Source organism: Scomber scombrus, chromosome 15, assembly GCF_963691925.1.
Source record: "Scomber scombrus chromosome 15, fScoSco1.1, whole genome shotgun sequence".
Classification (NCBI taxonomy): Eukaryota; Metazoa; Chordata; class Actinopteri; order Scombriformes; family Scombridae; genus Scomber; species Scomber scombrus.
In genome coordinates, this window is record NC_084984.1 from 3,951,897 (window position 1) to 3,969,291 (window position 17,395).

At 39.7% G+C, this 17,395-nt stretch overlaps 1 protein-coding gene across 1 annotated transcript; it reads left to right on the forward strand.

Annotated features, from left to right (window-relative positions):
- Nucleotides 1–13,348: 13,348 nt before the first annotated feature.
- On the forward strand, nucleotides 13,349–17,350 carry tescb (tescalcin b). Its single transcript, XM_062434846.1, has 8 exons — nucleotides 13,349–13,412; nucleotides 14,153–14,222; nucleotides 14,447–14,527; nucleotides 15,107–15,246; nucleotides 15,341–15,402; nucleotides 16,268–16,375; nucleotides 16,457–16,504; nucleotides 16,599–17,350. Exons 1-8 carry the CDS (start codon nucleotides 13,349–13,351, stop codon nucleotides 16,674–16,676), a joined length of 651 nt encoding a protein of 216 aa, XP_062290830.1. The 3' UTR covers nucleotides 16,677–17,350.
- The last annotated feature ends 45 nt before the right edge of the window (nucleotides 17,351–17,395 follow it).

Below are 17,395 nucleotides of genomic sequence, written 5' to 3' on the forward strand. Positions count from 1 at the left end.
CACGCTGGTGTTTGGGCAGACAGGATTAAGTAACTTGGGAGCACTGGCCAGAAGCCACCTCAACTCCACCCAGCCAAGGACCTGCAAGACACACAAAGCACACACAGTACACACAATGTCCCAAGGCAACAGGACCCCCCCCCCCCACAGGAACCCCTGGCACCTACAAAAACAATCCACCCTCGCTCTTTAATATAATAATAATAATGCATTATATTTAAAGGTGCCTTTCAAAGCACTCAAGGACACCTTACAAGGCACATAAAACACGACAACAGTACATCAAACAATAAAAATCAGGTAACGTTTAGTGCAAAGATAAAGAAATAAATATGAATGTGACTATAAAGTGCATCAGTACAACAAATAAACAAGAACGTGATTGCATAGTTAGTGTGAGACAGAGTATGCCACTCTGAATAGGAGCGTTTTCAGGCGGGATTTAACCCTCCTGTCGTCCTCCCGGGTCAAATTGACCCCATCTATTTTGACTGTTCCTTCTTTCCTTCCTTCCTTCCCTTCCTCCCTTCCTTCTTTCCTTTCCTCCCTTCCTTCCTCCCTCCTTTGCTTCCTTCCTTCCTTCCCTTCTTCCTTTCCTTCCTTCTTCTTCCCTTCTATCCTTCCTCCTCCCTCCCTTCCTTCCTTGACTCGAGGACAACAGGAGGGTTAAAGGTGGAAACAGAGTCAGAAGTGCAAATATCTGGTGGGAGAGAGTTCCTGAGGCGGGGGGGCAGATCGGCTGAAAGCTCTTGACCCCATGATGGTAGTTAAGTTGGCAGATGGGGCAAAGAGCTGGTTGGCAGAGGAGGATCGGAGAGTTCGGGAGGGTGTGTAGATGTGAATCAGTTCCGAGAGATATGATGGTGCCAGGTTGTGAAGGATCTTGTAAGTGAGGAGTAGAATCTTAAAGTCAATGACTAAGATACAATTAAACAAAGCAACAAAGCATACATACAATACAAAATATAAAAGTATATAATGCTAGAAATATATATTTTTTTTAAAAACCCTCACAACTTACATTCCCCACTGAGCCTTTAATTTCTCCCTCCATCCCCAGCAACTGGATCCTAGAAGCTAATTTAAGAGGAAAGATGGGAACAAAGCAGAGAGCCAATAAGTACACACTAAAGGACGTTACTGACAGGGAGCAACAGAAACTGCATTTGCCACCACATTGTCCCATCTCTTGATATGGCAAATTTCCAGGCTATAGGACAGCAAAGACCAGCGAATCAGCCTCTGGATAGGTCACTGCAAGCTCAAAAACGTTAAAGGGTTGTGATCTGTAAAGACCACCACAAGCATCGAGCTAACATTCGCCCTGGATTGTTGCAAAGTCAAAATCAAAGCTAATGTTTCCTTTATAGTTACTGAATTGTTCTGCTGATGTTTGTTATATTGCCTTGATGGGTTTATCCACTCCTGAATCATCAGGGTGTAACAATACTGCCCCTGCTCCCCTCATAACTTACATCTCACCTCAACTTTAAATTATTTCTCTCGCTCAGGAGCTGCCAAAACAGGAGCATTACAAATAAAGGCTTTAACACTCTCAAAAGCTGTCTGGCACTCTGAGGACCAAACATATTTGGCCTTAACCTTCAAAAGATTTCTGAGTGGCGTAACAACAGTGGAAAAATTCCCACAGACACACCGGTAATAACCAACTAGCTCAAAAAATGCAGGAGTCATCCATAGCCTGCACCTTTTCACACACCAGACACACTTTGCCTTGACCCCAATAAGAAACTATGGCCTTTGCAAACTCATGATCGATTAATAGTCAGATGTGCCAAGCTGCCAAACTTTTCAATGTGCTCAAGATGGACATCCCAATCATTAGGGGTAAATTACCACATTATCCAGATACATTAAGCAAATCTTCAACAACCCTGTTCATAAGGAGTTGAAAGGTTTGCTCGCGCTGTCCCCTAACCAAAGGGCATCACATTATAGGAATACAACCCTGTGGGTGTAATGCATGCAGTAATCTCTTGTGCTTTTGCAGACAATGGAACTTGCCAATAGCTTTTCAGAAAATGTTGTCTGAAATGGAGAGGTAACAATGGGAAACAGAGCAAACACTTGATCTCCTGGGGAAAAAAATATGATACCTGGCGATCATACAGGTTTTTCATCTTGCCCTCTATAGATGCTGACTTACTCTTAGCAACTGCCCGGGCTTTATAAAGTCTATACCTAAACAGCTGACATACTCAGCTAGGTTTTGTGGTGGTTTTGCCTGTTTCCAATTGTCCTGCAAAAGTGACAAGGGACCTCGCTCAGTACAGCCAAACATGAGGTTGTTAGGGCTAAATCCTGGACAACCTCCCCTGCAGCTAACAACAGCCTTTTATCGTGGTACCAGTGAGAGTGTCCTGACAGGTTGTATCACAGTGTGGTTTGGCTCAGGACTGCAGACTACTACAAAAGACTTTAAACCACCACAACTTCATAACATTCACACCATTCACTGCAAAAGGAAATCCCAAAACATCATTAAGGGCACCAGCCGTCCCGCTCGTGTTCTGTTCTCACTCCTTTCATCTAGAAAATGTTACCGGAGCATCAAATCACACACCACCCGTCTCAGTAACAGCTTCTTTTCACAGGCAGTCAGGCTGCTGAACAGCCTACGCTCATGCAAATGCACCTCACGTTGTTATTGTAATGTCACTGTGTACTGTATATTGTGTTTATAATGTATACATATGAATGCACTGTGTACATAGTCTTTGTAGGTCTGTAGTGTTTTCTGTTGTTGTTTTTTTTGGATAATGTGTAATTTATGTAAGGGGCAGGTGGAGCCAGAACACAGAGCACAACTATTCCATTGTATTTTTAATATACATGACAATAAAGTTGAACTTGAACATTTACTGCATATGGTGTCAATGTAGAGTATTTTTAACCCACACTCAACCAACTGTATTTCAATCAGGAGAGACAAGTAAATAGAAAGATATTTATTGTAAATTTATAATGAACAAAATCTTAGTAATGAAAAAGTCTTTGGCGCTTGAACTCCATGAGGAATCATCTCTGAACGGCTGCATATATATATGTAGATCCCCCATGAAGTCCAGACACTGGTGATGGTGATTGCTAATGAGACTGAAGAGAAGATGGCAGATGGGAATAGACTGCAGATCCTGTAGAGAATGGCGGAGATGGGGAGGTGGTGGGGCGCAGGAACAGCTGTATGACTGGACTGAAGCAAAGGGAGAGAGGCACATTTAAACGGACCGCTACAGGATGATAGGCTAAGGCTGAAGTGTGGCGATTTGCTATTGGTTACTGAGATTGACAGGTGACTAGCAACAATTGAAATAACGCCGTAGACATAGAAATCTAGGTAATAGATGAGCATGCTTGAAGGAGGCAGAAGTTACCAGTTATGCCTGTATGTTTAAGAGTCTTCTGACTGAACTTTCGCTAAGCTTCATGAGTGTGATGTGAATGCTTTTGTGATCTCTACCATTCATCCCATATGATGTGAACACAGTAGAGGTCTAATCAGCCCGAATAATTGAAGAAACTTTTTCCATCTTTATTAACAACATATTTTATTGGAATCAAATTGTTATGCTGTATGTTAATGGATTGTAATGGATGTTTTATTTTAGCAGTTTGGTAAAAAAATCAAGAGAGACAAAAAAATTGCAAAATTAAGAACATTTCAATAAATGATGCATCCTGATAAAGTCGTACTTTTTTGTTGGATTTTTTGTAACTTCAATTAAGTAAAAAGTATTGGTACATGCATTCAAGAATATCAGAAAAATGTAGTACAGACATATATGGTACATTTATTTTTATTTTTTTTTTTTCGCACTTTAAGACCATATTGAAAAGGCACCTTTGGATGTGATACAGTGACATACCTCAAACATCTAAGATATCTGTATCAGGACTGCTGCCCAAATCTGACTGACCTGTTGTAATGTCACATGAAAGGTTGCTGGGATTTAATTACCTCTAATCTTTTTCTTGAAGCTAATTTGGCAAAGCTTGTAAACAGTAGAGTAGTTGTGTTTATGGCTGGATTTTAGATGTCATGTGTCAAGTGTTGCTGTCCAACACTGTGACTGATTACCCTTACTGCTACCCTATTATGGATCCATCGCCGTGACTGAATGATAATGACCCTGATAAACAATTAAAATCTGTATTTGCAGCAAGAACACAACAGACGTCAATGACAGTGAAGGTTAGCTTATATTATTATGCTGGTGAAACTCTATAAAAGGACTCAATAAAGGATGAGCCAACAACTACCTCGGCTCGGGATATGTTATAAAATTAGGGTTACTCAGACGTCTTTCTGTAAATCAGCTCTACAGGTTTATGTTGTGAAGCCAATCATTGATACACACCCTTGCCAAGAAGACTCACGGAAGCCGATCATCACTATAGCAGAGGGTGAGCAAGAACACACACTTCCCGTCAAGCCTGATTGACTGATTAACTGACTGACCTGTAGGACAATCACCCAGAACTACCATTAAATCCTCATCCATCATTGTCTGCAGTTCAAAAAGGTGGTTAGTGAAATTGCAGACACAAGCTAAGACTAAAACATTCCTCATACAGGTCTCACTTGATGCCTGATGCTGATGAATTTGGCACCAGCCATCAGTAATCCACTGACCTTGACTGCAATGCAGCAGGTAAACATTACAGCTGAACGCCGCCATGCCACAGCGCAGCGTGACACAGGCTGGTATCTCAACACGACAGGTGTTTTCTGAGTGCTAAGCAGGGACTAAGCAGGGAGATACTGAGCCTCATATAACGTAATGTAGCCTCTCGAGAGCTGCATCCCTTCTACTGAAACACTGCATATCAAGTCTTTCACACAGTGCAGGAAAGAGATGCAGGGGGACCACAGTGCGCTGCAGGGGGGATGGGGGATTCCTCTCAGCGTTCAAATGAGGGTTGGCATCTTTCAGGTGAACCAATTCCCTGACTAAACCAAGTCAAAGTAATTCTTCAAGGTGAGATTATAAAAAACAGCATCTATTCTGTGCAGTGTTTGTATTAACTGGACACAGATCCAGGATGGCTCTCATATACTATTTTTTGGCTTCAGGAGATAGCACAGGAGCCACGAACTTGCTCCTGATTTTTTTTTCTTAGTTTTTTTTGTCCCATTTTCTCTGAAAACATTTTCCGCTCAAACTACAATGTTGCCCTCTCTGTGGAATGATCCCTCTCTCCCAAAGCAACCAGATCAGGAGCAACAGGAAGCCGGGGATGAAACCGGTTGAAATTCCCATGATGGCCAAACTCTTTTGAAGCTCCCTTATCTGCCTTGAAGGAGCTTCACCAACCGGAACTGTTCATGATGAAAACAATGACACTCGAGTAACATCTGTTTTAACCAATGCTGAATAAATTACACTGATGGTTCATGATCAGCTTTATCTTCAGTGCTTAGTTTGTTTGCATGCACTCTTCTTGTCCTATAAAATCAGGCGGGGAGTTCTGGTCCTCTGAAATGAGGCGAACGCGGAAGTAACTTAAAACTGCATTCTATCAAAAGGCCACCAGGGGGCGACCGTTTTGGTGTCAAAAGGACTTCCATCTCTATACAAGTCAATGGAGAATTCACCAACTTCTCACTTGATTTCTAACCTCAGTAAACATTTTCAAAATGTGTTTATGGTCTCAATCGCTAGTTTAAAGCCTTCTTCAATGCAGTATGATGTTCATTTGGGACATTTTGGCCTCCCTGATTTTATATTTGACAATAAAGCAGGGTCTGCATTAGGGCGTGGCTACGTCGTGATTGACAGGTTGATTGGTTCACAGATTAAGTAGAATCCGTGTTTTTATTTTTCCCAGCATGCACCTGAAATTTTAAAGATGGCGCTGCCCAGATCCGAAACTATTGGCTTCCGAGCAGCAGTCCACAAACCAATTGGTTTGGTTTACTTCACTGTATAATCTATTCTCAGTTTATGTGCACTTGAGGCTTCACGTTTCCACACCCCATTTCTGTAAATTGTTCACCGAAACTTTCCACTTTTAGCAGATCAATATGAAAACAGCCTTCTAGTAACAAACTCTGCACATACATAATTCTGCACTGTGAAGCTCAAACATACACCAACACCGTTTTGAGTCAAGGAGGACTTTAATCGAGGCTAAAAAAAAGAGGCACTGCCCTATTTTGCAACACTACACATACAAATAATTCATATTTGCATTTTTGTTACAGGTGTTACTAATCACATTAATGATAGCTCTGCTCTAATCAAGTAGCCCAGTAAGCCATGACAGTGTGACAGTTTGCCAGCATGCGCAATACCAGGACCCTCAAAGTGAAGCAGCTATGGACCAAAACCTTTTATTGTTTATGCCTGTGCTTTTTCTACTGTGATATGTCAAAATGTCTTATGTTAAAAAGTCTTATGTTGAGTCATAAGTTTGAGTCATTTCTTAGTATTCTTAAAATATTCACCCTGTTTTCCATTTGACTTTAGTCACATCAGACCAGAGAAGGCCTGAGGTGCAAGGACCATTTTAAAAAAAACGTTGGCCTCATTTAAAATCAGTAATCAAATCAGGACTCTCAGGGGCGGCATAACCTGTACCAGATGGGGCGACAGAAATTCATAATTACAGGTTCCTGTGCTCCATCCAATCATCACATAGTCTTCTGCAGTATTAAGGGTACCACCTCTGTGACGCCCCGCATCTACTCAATATTCTCTCTTTAAAGGTTTTAAACAGCTGTCCTTGCTTTCAAAACATATGCATATCACGTACTATATCTACTGAGTGAAATATTAAAAGCCAAGATGCCAGTTTTTTTAGCTCTCTCATTCTTCCAAATGGAAAAATCTTCATCTGTCATCATCATTTTATGCTTACTTATCTCTAATTTATTGCAACATATTTTGCTTTGCTGTGATTTTTATTTATTTATTTAAGCGCACTGAGCTTGTATAAAGCTTGAGCAGATAACATGCATTTCTAACAATCAACCTACTGAGGGGTCAGTGAAGTCGAATAGGTTAAAACCCCACTTACTCTTAATTTAAAATCAAAGCAAGTAGTTAAGATATTGGCATTCAGAAGCTACGGGGCGTAAATGTCCATTATTGTCTGATTACATCTAAGGTCAAAGCACTGGACCTGAATCCTTGAGATCTGCAACTCCAGAATATACAATATGGTTCTTATTGTCAGCAATCCCATGTATGACCTTTCCACTTTATTATTATTCATTCACCATGAAATCAATGGAAACTCTCCATTAACATTATAGGGTGTAAAACATTTCCTGCACTTTGTATTCAGATAACAAATAATTCTGATTGACAAATAAGACATTACTGTGCATTGTAGATTAAAGCTCATGGGCACAACTTTCACACACTGGCTATGAGCTGCCTGCTTAACAACAAGGCCAACATACCCTTCACCAGTATGCTTTAGAAGAGAGATAGCAGCCAATAAGGCAATCCATTAAGCCACAGGATCAGCACACTTATATTTTCTTGAGGGTTGCAGGAGGAGCAGGCTAACTGCAAATGTCATACAGTCAGTGACAGAATAAACCCAGCTCAGCCTCTACTCTTGTTTGCTGTAGCTTCAAGGAAACACTGCAGGTATACATATGTTTAATTTTGTTTCCTTCAATTTAAAGCTAACATATTTGGGGGAATTTTGAAGGGGACATATTTAGTCGGTTCTCTAAATACACAACAAAGGCAAATAGTGTTTTTTTGCTGATGATGTTCCCCCTCCAGCTTCATCAGATTGTGACCCTCGATGTTCACTTTGAAGCTGAATCTGAGTGTGTGGCTCAGTGTAAACGAGAAGGGACCAGGTGCCACAAGTGCAGGGGTTCAGGTGAAGTATCGTAAAGCAATGATACAAAGGATTGTGAGACTGATGATCAGTTAAAGGCATCGACCGGCGGGGCAGACTCTAGTGGGGAAGTGAAAGCTGAGCCATGAAGCAAAACTCTCAATTTATAAGACATTCATATCATTCATATTCTCTATGATACTATCAAAAGCTTTGAATAGCGACAAAAAGAATGAGATCACAGATATGTGTGACTGTAATGAGGTTTCTCTGCAGTTAAAGAGAGCTCAGTGATTCTGGAAAATGGATTCTAACGTTTGCTCCTTTGCATTGCGAAAAGCCTGCCGAGGTAAATCATGCTTCTCATGAAAATGTCAGAAGCTATTTAAAAGTGTCTTCAGGCATGACCAACTGGGAAGACACTCCAGAACATACAAACCCTGGACATGCTCGAGGGATTACATCTCTGATCTGGCCACCCCCAACCCTCCAAGAGGAGCTGAAGGAAGTCATGGGTTTGCCATTGTGTGAAAATGACTAAAAATCTAATTTAAAAGATAGGTTTACTATTTCTCTGTGCCCAAATGACGTTTGAAAAAGGTTTTTTCTTGCTGTTATCATTCCTCCTGTTCATACTGACCATTAGAAGATCCCCTTCAAAATGTACTTTCAATGGAAGCGATTGGGGACAAAATCCACAGCCAAAAGGTTTATCTGAAGATAACACTGTATGAGGATTTAGCTGTCTCAGTTAGTCAAATAAAGGGGATATCTACCACAGTTACAGTCTTAGTCTTAGTAAAAAAAAATCCTTCTTTGTATCTTGACTGACAGTGTTTTGCTTTTCAGCTGCAGTGAAAGAACCGTAACAAAAAGAGGCAGTTTGGCACTAAAAAGACAGTAACTTTGAAAGATTGACTTCATTTGAATAATTTGGTAGGCTGAGGCTTCATGTTAGCTTCAAATAAATATTAAAATACATTTTTGCTCAGAGGGAAGGCTGTGGATTTCATCCCCTATCACTGAACAGGAGGAATGATTACAGCAAGAAAAAAACATGTGCCAGTGTTCATCTGGACACCTGACTATTGTTTTACAAGAGACTTTGAAAAATTGTGAAACCTATCCTTTGAGTCTGTTGATCATGATATAATGACTTTTATGTTTCTAAAACTTTACTAACAAACTTTTAAACCTTTCACCTTATCACTTTAAACTGTAAATTAGCTTCGTCTTTGTCTTCCTGTACACGGCTTGTACCCTGAAATTGATTTTTTCTGTCTGGAGATCAGAGCCCTGTCCATGCCTCTCTGCAATCCCCTCTCTCTCCTTTTTCTATATTGACAAACCAAGGGCAAAAAAACCCCCCCACACATCTCTGTCCTTTTATGTGCTATCATTATTTATTTATTGCACTGGAATGAGTAACAGGATTAAGACGACTCCAGAAACATTGTCATTCAAAGGGTCCTCCTCACAGTTGGACACAGAATCTAAATTAAAATATTTTTTCTTTTTAGCGATACAGGCAGAGGGAATATTCAGCTCGAATCCTTCTCATGAGATACTGTAATTATTTCTCACTCAATTTTCAGCACCCCACCCACGCTTTCTGGATGTTTTCACTTTAGAACTGGGTCATCTCTAAAGTGATGAAAGTAATTAACAATACCCAAACGAAAAACTGGCTACTGAATCTTATTTCAGATCCTTTAATATTCATGTATAACATGCCATGTGAATGTGGAATGGCTATTCATACATTTGTCATGCACTTATTTAGGAATTTCTGTAAAGTTTTAATGTGAAACAAATAAACATTTGAGGTAACACAGATTGTTGCCTCATCATCAGATTCTTTCTTTTTGTCTGTAAAAGTGTAAAAAGCAATTGTACAATGTTATTATCACATACAGAGGCATCTCTCTTACACAAGTTATGGTGACAATAGAAGTAAAAAATCTTATATTGTGTGATTCCCAGGCTGTGAATAAAATTATTAATCGGATATTTGTTTTTTCTATCCTTTGCTCGGGGGTGGAACGGATCGACAGCTTTCACATAAATTTCATAAGTAACCAAATTACACCAATGCAAATTTTAAAAATTGGGTTTTTTTACACAAAAGGCTTGTCTTCTCATATTTCTGTCATCATCAACAGGGGAAAAGAAAAGAGGAAGAACATGACATTACCATTGAAACGCTGATAATTATTCATCAGGAATGCCTTTCCGAGTAGAGAGCAAACAACAGATTCCATCATACATCGAGCAATACCTGGTTTATTTTGAGTGTTTTGTTTGAGCACAGGCAGCCTGCCAATTTCTTATGAATCTTGCAACCCACATGCCCTGAGGTGTGTGTGTCATTGAGAAAGAAATGTGTGTGTGTGTGTGTGTGTGTGTGTGTGTGTGTGTGTGTGTGTGTGTGTGTGTGTGTGAGTGAGTGAGTGCAGGGAAGGCGGTGTGTTGCACAGCTTATTTCTCTCTCAGTGAAAGGAAGAGGCAGACAGGTGAAAAGAGAGATGGAGAAAGAGCGAGACATGTCGCAGCACCCTCAGGATGTCTCCTCTTTCTGAGCAGCTGTTGTCTGAGAGCTGGAAGCAGCACTGCGGCGCCCTGTCAACTCCTTCTCCCACAGAAGCCCCTGTGCATGCAAAACAGGCACAGTCTGCCCTCTCTCCTTGGCCGTGCTTTTCCGCCCCTTTTTTTGTCTCTGTATATAACAAACACCTCCTTATTTTCTCCCCCCCTCTCCCTGAAGCAGAGCCTTTATTCAAATCAATTTCAAGCCATCAAACGTGGTGGATTCAATAACAGTTACAACACCCACAACACGCAGCAAGTGAGACAATTGTAAGGGGAAAGAACATTTGAAGGGCAGAAACTGATAAAGAAAAGAAAATGTATTGGGTTTTTTCAGACATGATTGATTCCATACTACGAGGTGCATCAATTCCCCTCCTGCACAGAGAAAATAAATGAAGACAATGATTTGGTTGGCCTCTTTCGACCACGAACATCTACGTTTACTCTCAGCTGTCAGAGGCAAGTGGCTTTACAGGAAATTCAGTCATTTTAAACTATTTTTAAGCTTTGAGATTTTATTATTGAGAGTGGTTGAAAATAGTCCAAAATTGAACAAAAACAGACCAAAAGAAAGTCAAGAATACATATGAGATAGTCAATTATCAGCAGTGACTATAAAGCATCACCTATGACTCTGTTCATAACCCTATTTGAGCTAAATTCAAAGATATTATCACATACGTAATTATCTGTGTTTTCTGTTATTGTGCAAGACAAGCCAGGATTACCAACTGGGCAAATTGGGCAACTGCCCGAGGGCCACAAACCCATAGAGGCCACACAAGCCCTATAGATTCACTGTGTGTTGATTGGTTGTTGAGTCATTCTGCTGACTTACACATAGAAATAATGGGGCCAGGTAATGCTCCAGCAAAGGTGTGATTGGTTTCTGGGTCTCTGGATTTGATGGTGTGGGGACCTCGGAGCCCTTACCGCTTTAACCCAGTCATGGTGCAAGAACTAATGTTTGACACAGCATGCATCCTTATCAGATTCACACACTCTTGGCCCAGAAAAGTAAAAGCAGCTCTCACATATATGAACTTGAAGGAGGGACTGTTATTAACCAAGTTGTATCTTAACAAGTAACTTCCCAAAGCTCTACATATAGTGCCATTCTATTACTGCGTCTTCTTTAAGTTTAATAATTCATTAGTGTCACACCGGGCATCCACATTCACAGTATAGACTGTTAATAAGGACACAGGAAGGTGGGAAGATCTGTTGAGTGCTTGAGCCTCAAACATGATGAATTTCCTACAGCCTTCGAGTGTGGATACAGTATTTTATAGGAGAGAACTAAAGCTTTAATAGTTTTTTGGTTGATTTGTGAGATCTACCTGGATAATGATGTCTGGAAGGAGTGCAGACCATTTCAGGAGGCTAGTCTCTATTTTACATCACTGTCAGTTAACATATCAAGTGTGCAATGGGAGATAGCTGAGGATAAATTGCGTTATTAATAACTGACATTTCTCTATAAACTGGTGTTATATTACACACTTGATGAAATGCTGCCACCATGTGGTGCACATTAGTACTACATAGTTTTAATGTTACTTGTTGCTGGAGCTCTTTTCAGTTCCTCCTGCAGGATATCTGGATAACAGATAACAACACTCCCTACATGTTGTGTTTGAGTTACTATAAAGCAAGTGTTCATGCTCTCAACAATGACTCACAAAAGTCGGTACCTGCTACTGGCTGATTTGTGGTTGCAAATATTCAAACACGATGAACCTCAGGCCACACCCCATGCAAAACCGATGGTGCCAACCAGCGACTTCCTGCGTTAGGTTTTCATCTTTAATAACTGAAGATATAAATGTGTGAAATGGCTCAAAAAAATTTAGAGAAGGAGGGAGTCCATTTTTGGTCTGGTTTGACAAAAAATACCATTCATTTCTAAATATTAACTATAATATAATATGACCGTACATGTAACCTGGGTGTATGAAAACAATCATGCAATTGTTAGTTTGCTTCACCATCTTTATGTTACAATTATTAATCTTACATAGTCACAAACAGATGCATGACCTCATCGAGCTATGTATAAAAAAGAACACAAAATAGTATCAAAAGTAAGTGACTCTTTCTTCCACTCACTTCCAAAAACACATGCTGGCCAAGATCTTTACAACACGATGCAGAAGTGGTCTTCATCCCAAAAAAACACTACCACTTTTGTCCACAGGGGGCGTTAAATCAACACAAAATGAAATTACCTTGTGCCAACTTTAAGAGCACTAATGCATTCTGTATATTTTCTGTGAATAGCAGAACGTGGCAGGTGTACGTGTCTCCATTAAAAACTCACATGTAGCTTGTATTTTAGTATTTCCAGTATTAAGATAGGAGGGCCCTAAATAAGTGGGTGGAAAAAAATTCATTTATTTTTTTTTCAAACACTATTTAGACCTTCAATTTGGAAAATAAAATTTAATTGCACAGTTAACTGACAGAACAATATGAAAAAAAGGTTTGCAGAAGAAAAACAAATTACAACATTACTTTATTTTACTAATTTAAAACAGTTTAAATCATCACGTAACCAAAATGTCTGTCACGAGAACTGCTCCATCCTGCACAAAGGTCCCAGTCAATAGTGGCAGCCTCTGAATGAAAAATAAAAAATAAAATAAATAAAAAAGTCTAAATGAATAATTGAAACTGCAGCCTGTTGTGTGTCGTCATCAGCAGTCTGTAGTTGCGGAAATAGAGTGCGTTGTGTGCGTTGTGTGCGGAGGATGATGAGAGCAGCCTGGTGATCGCACAGGGAGCCTGCATCTTGCTGCACAAACACTCAGGTGGAGATGGATGATTCCGGAACATAATATTGTGAGATCCGGTGCAGTTTTAACAGTTTGTACCTGTCTGGGGGGCTACCCCGGTTTAAACTGGACTTGTCGTGCTTTTTTTTCTTTTTAGAGGTATGGGCGCCTTACAGTCCTTACCTGGCCATCAGGAGTACATTGATCTGGCGGAGAGGACGGGCTGTGAGTAGTCATTGCTGTTGTTTTTGTGTTGGCTTTGTAAGCGTTTCTGTTGAAATGACATCAGACACCCAGGATGTGTGTAAACATGAGCTCACTGCACCGGAAATAAAGTGTAGTTCAGTCTAATTTTATTGATCTTAAAGGGGAAACCCGACCTTTTCAGTCATGCGTAAGCAAAGAGATGACAATTATTTGCCCACAGTCATAAATACGCATGTATCTACATCTCTGATTCGAAGGAAAACCGGTCTGTTTGGTGCAGTAGCAATAAATAATTTAAACTGCAAGTTAATGGAAGAGTAACTTCTCGGTTTACAGAGAGGTGCAGTAAATAATAGATTAGACGTTGTTGGCCTGTAGTTGAAAGAGGAGGTTGTAATATTGCACTTTCATGATTATTGATTTTTAACATTAAACTATAGTTAAATTTCACCTGTAGCCTCTTGTGAAAGAGATGAATGTGATAATAAACCAAAGTGTTTTACATGAAATATGAATATCCAAATCTGAGGCCTTGAAAGCTTCTAACACTTGTGAAGGAAAAATGAGTTGTTACTATCAGAGTCAACAATGTATTTATAGGAATTGTAAAAATGATTAATTCCTATTTGATTTTAAGTGTTTACTCAAGTGTCTACTTTGTCTGCCGGTTAATGTTTGTTTGCATATGGTTCAGTTGGAATTTATTTTGATCTTATGATGCTTAAATTGTCTTCAGATTGTCTTTTTACTGTTTTCAGTTTCATGTGAACAGATCGGAGTCCTCCATAAAAGATTCAAGCAGTTGAGTCACAATGAAGAAACTCTGCAGTAAGTAGATTTTTGAACTTTTCAGTGTCACTTTAAGGTTTCTGTTTCAATGTGATTTATTGTTTTGAAGCTCCTGACAATCAGCACTCAGCCTGACATTTCACCAACTTTTTTATGGAAATGCAAACCTGCTTAACAGGTCATGTCAACAGTTTGCAACCTGTGACAGTTAAGTATTATATGACACAATGTGCCGTGCCTTAAAATCCTTTCTGTTCTTCCAGGAGAGATCACTTCAACGAGATCCCAGATCTGGCGTGCAATCCCATCCGTTCCCAGATTATAGGGGCCTTCTTTGACAGAAGGTGCAGTGATGATATCTGAATGTCTGAAATGTTTTAACAATAATAATGCATTATATTTAAAGGCTCCTTTCAAAGCACTCAATGACACCTTACAAGGCACATAAAACACGACAACAGTACATCAAACAAAGATAAAGAATAAATATGAATGTGACTATAAAGTGCATCAGTACAATAAATAAACAAGAACGTGATGCATAGTTAGTGTGAGACAGAGTATGCCACTCTGAATAGGAGCGTTTTCAGGCGGGATTTAAAGGTGGAAACAGAGTCAGAAGTGCAAATGTCTGGTGGGAGAGAGTTCCTGAGGCGGGGGGGCAGATCGGCTGAAAGCTCTTGACCCCATGATGGTAGTTAAGTTGGCAGATGGGGCAAAGAGCTGGTTGGCAGAGGAGGATCGGAGAGTTCGGGAGGGTGTGTAGATGTGAATCAGTTCCGAGAGACATGATGGTGCCAGGTTGTGTTTTTAACTTAGTATATGTAGCTGTATCTCAAACAACTTTCTTAATTTAATTATGTGTGGGATGACATCTAAGAATTTCATTTATTATAAAGTTTGCTTTGTGTGTATTTGTTCAGAAACTTTCGGCAGAATGGGGAGGGGACCATCGAGGAGATCAACTTTGAGGAGTTCTTGGTGGTCATGTCCCACTTCAGGCCCCCTTCACTAAACATGACGGAAGAGCAGCGTGAGAGCGTCAGGAGGGAGAAACTGAGATGTGTGTCTCACAGTAAATATCACATGATTACATGCTTGACATTATCTATGGCTGACACACTGCTGTTAAACTGACGGTTCTTTTGTCTCCGCAGTTTTGTTCAACATGCATGACACAAACAACGATGGAACAATAACTCTCGAAGAATACAGACATGTAAGCTTCTGCTCACCTCTACAGACAAAACAATTCTCCATCTTTTTATAACTGGTGAAGATTACAGTCATCTTTACTCACAATATGGGCAAATCATGATTGAGTCTTGAACACATCACAAAATTCTCATGTTTGTGGTTTGGCTTTTATCAGTTTATCAGCATCATTTGAGCATTTTAAAGGTGATTTAAAATGAATATTTTGCATAGAGGAAGAGTCAGCTGCCTTACTGAAACCATAGACTGTATATAAAATGGACGTAACATCCGTGACGTCACCCATTGGTTTGTGGACTGCTGCTTGGAAGCGAATAGTTTCGGATCTGGGCAGCGGCATCTTTAAAATTTCCGGTGCATGCTGGGTAAAAAAAAAACACGGATTCTACTTATATGGGCATCAGGAGGAGCAAGAGGCGCCCTCCTGAACCTGTGAACCAATCAACCTGTCAATCACGACGTAGCCACACCCTAATGCATACCCTGCTTTATCGTCAAATATAAAATCAGGGAGGCCAAAATGTCCCAAATGAACATCATACTGCATTGAAGAAGGCTTTAAACTAGCGTTTGAGACCATAAACACATTTTGAAAACGTTTACTGAGGTTAGAAATCAAGTGAGAAGTTGGTGAATTCTCCATTGACTTGTATAGAGACGGAAGTCCTTTTGACACCAAAACGGTCGCCCCCTGGTGGCCTTTTGATAGAATGCAGTTTTAAGTTACTTCCACGTTGGCATCATTTCAGAGGACTGGAACTCCCTGCCTGACTGAAACACATTTAATTTAATAATGAGGGAAGGAAGGAGGCATTAAAAGTACATCAAGCCTTTTAGTCATCGTAGTAATATTTTATTTGTCTGTCTAGGTTGTGGAGGAGCTGTTATCTCGCAGTGGGGCCCTGGGGAAGGATACAGCCAAAAGCATTGCTGATGCAGCCATGTTGGAGGTGGCCGGTATTTCAATGGGCCACATGGTATGTAAGCGATAATATCTCAAGATAAAATTAACTTTAATTCTTTGACAGCCTCAGGGATTTCACTTTTTTTACACACAGGAACCTGATGAATTCTATGAAGGCATCACATTTGAGCATTTCCTCAAGGTGGGTCTACGGAATAAGCACCATAGTATACAGTATATACTGTATTTTGAAAGTACATTGTGCCAAATAAATGATATAAAATTTTCTTCTGCAGTTACTGAATGGCTTCGAAATTGAGTCGAAAATGAACATTCGTTTTCTGAATATGGACACACCAAGTCTATGCAAGTAAGGTTGGTACACTGAATGATGTAGCGGGGAAACTCTGAGGACACATACTCATGCTTTCACAGCAGCAATAACTATCTTTTGTTTCCTACTAGGGCCTGACCAATACTAGATTTTTGGGGCCGATACTTATATCATGGAGTAAAAAAAATTCTAATATCGATATATCAGCCGATAAACGGTCGCCCATAAAGTTGGAATAAAATATTTTTTACCTCTTTCCATATGATGATTGTGACAATGTGATTTATTCTTGATAGATAAAGTGTTTATATTCTCAAAATTGTATTGATGAATCTCATTGCACCTGGTCAAAGGTGATTACTGATGTGTATAAATAGAAAATAAAAAGAGGAATGTGTCTGAAAACAAAATTATTCCAACTTTATGGGCGACCGTGTATATACAGATATAAACCAAAACACACATTTTTTGCAGTCAAACACACATTTGGTCCCTTAAATGTGGTTATATAATACTTGTGACAAAGATATGTAATGGAGGCATGATATGTTACAGTTTATGCACTTATATAGTAAAGGTGAATAAATAATAAAAAGGAACAAATGATACATAAAATGCTTCCAATATGAATTCAAACATAAAAAATACACATATAGTAAAATATACAACATTGACACTGATATATCTGTGATATATATATCTGGCTGAATATCGTCCAGGCTCTATTTCCTACACCAATGTTTGTCGCTTATATGGAAT

Excerpts from the sequence above, each read along its gene's own strand:
- tescb (XM_062434846.1), top strand. The coding sequence starts at position 13,349 with ATGGGCGCCTTACAGTCCTTACCTGGCCATCAGGAGTACATTGATCTG. Across the intron at positions 13,413-14,152 it reads TCTGGCGGAGAGGACGGGCT|TTTCATGTGAACAGATCGGA; the intron begins GTGAGTAGTCAT and ends TACTGTTTTCAG. Across the intron at positions 15,403-16,267 it reads CTCTCGAAGAATACAGACAT|GTTGTGGAGGAGCTGTTATC; the intron begins GTAAGCTTCTGC and ends TTGTCTGTCTAG.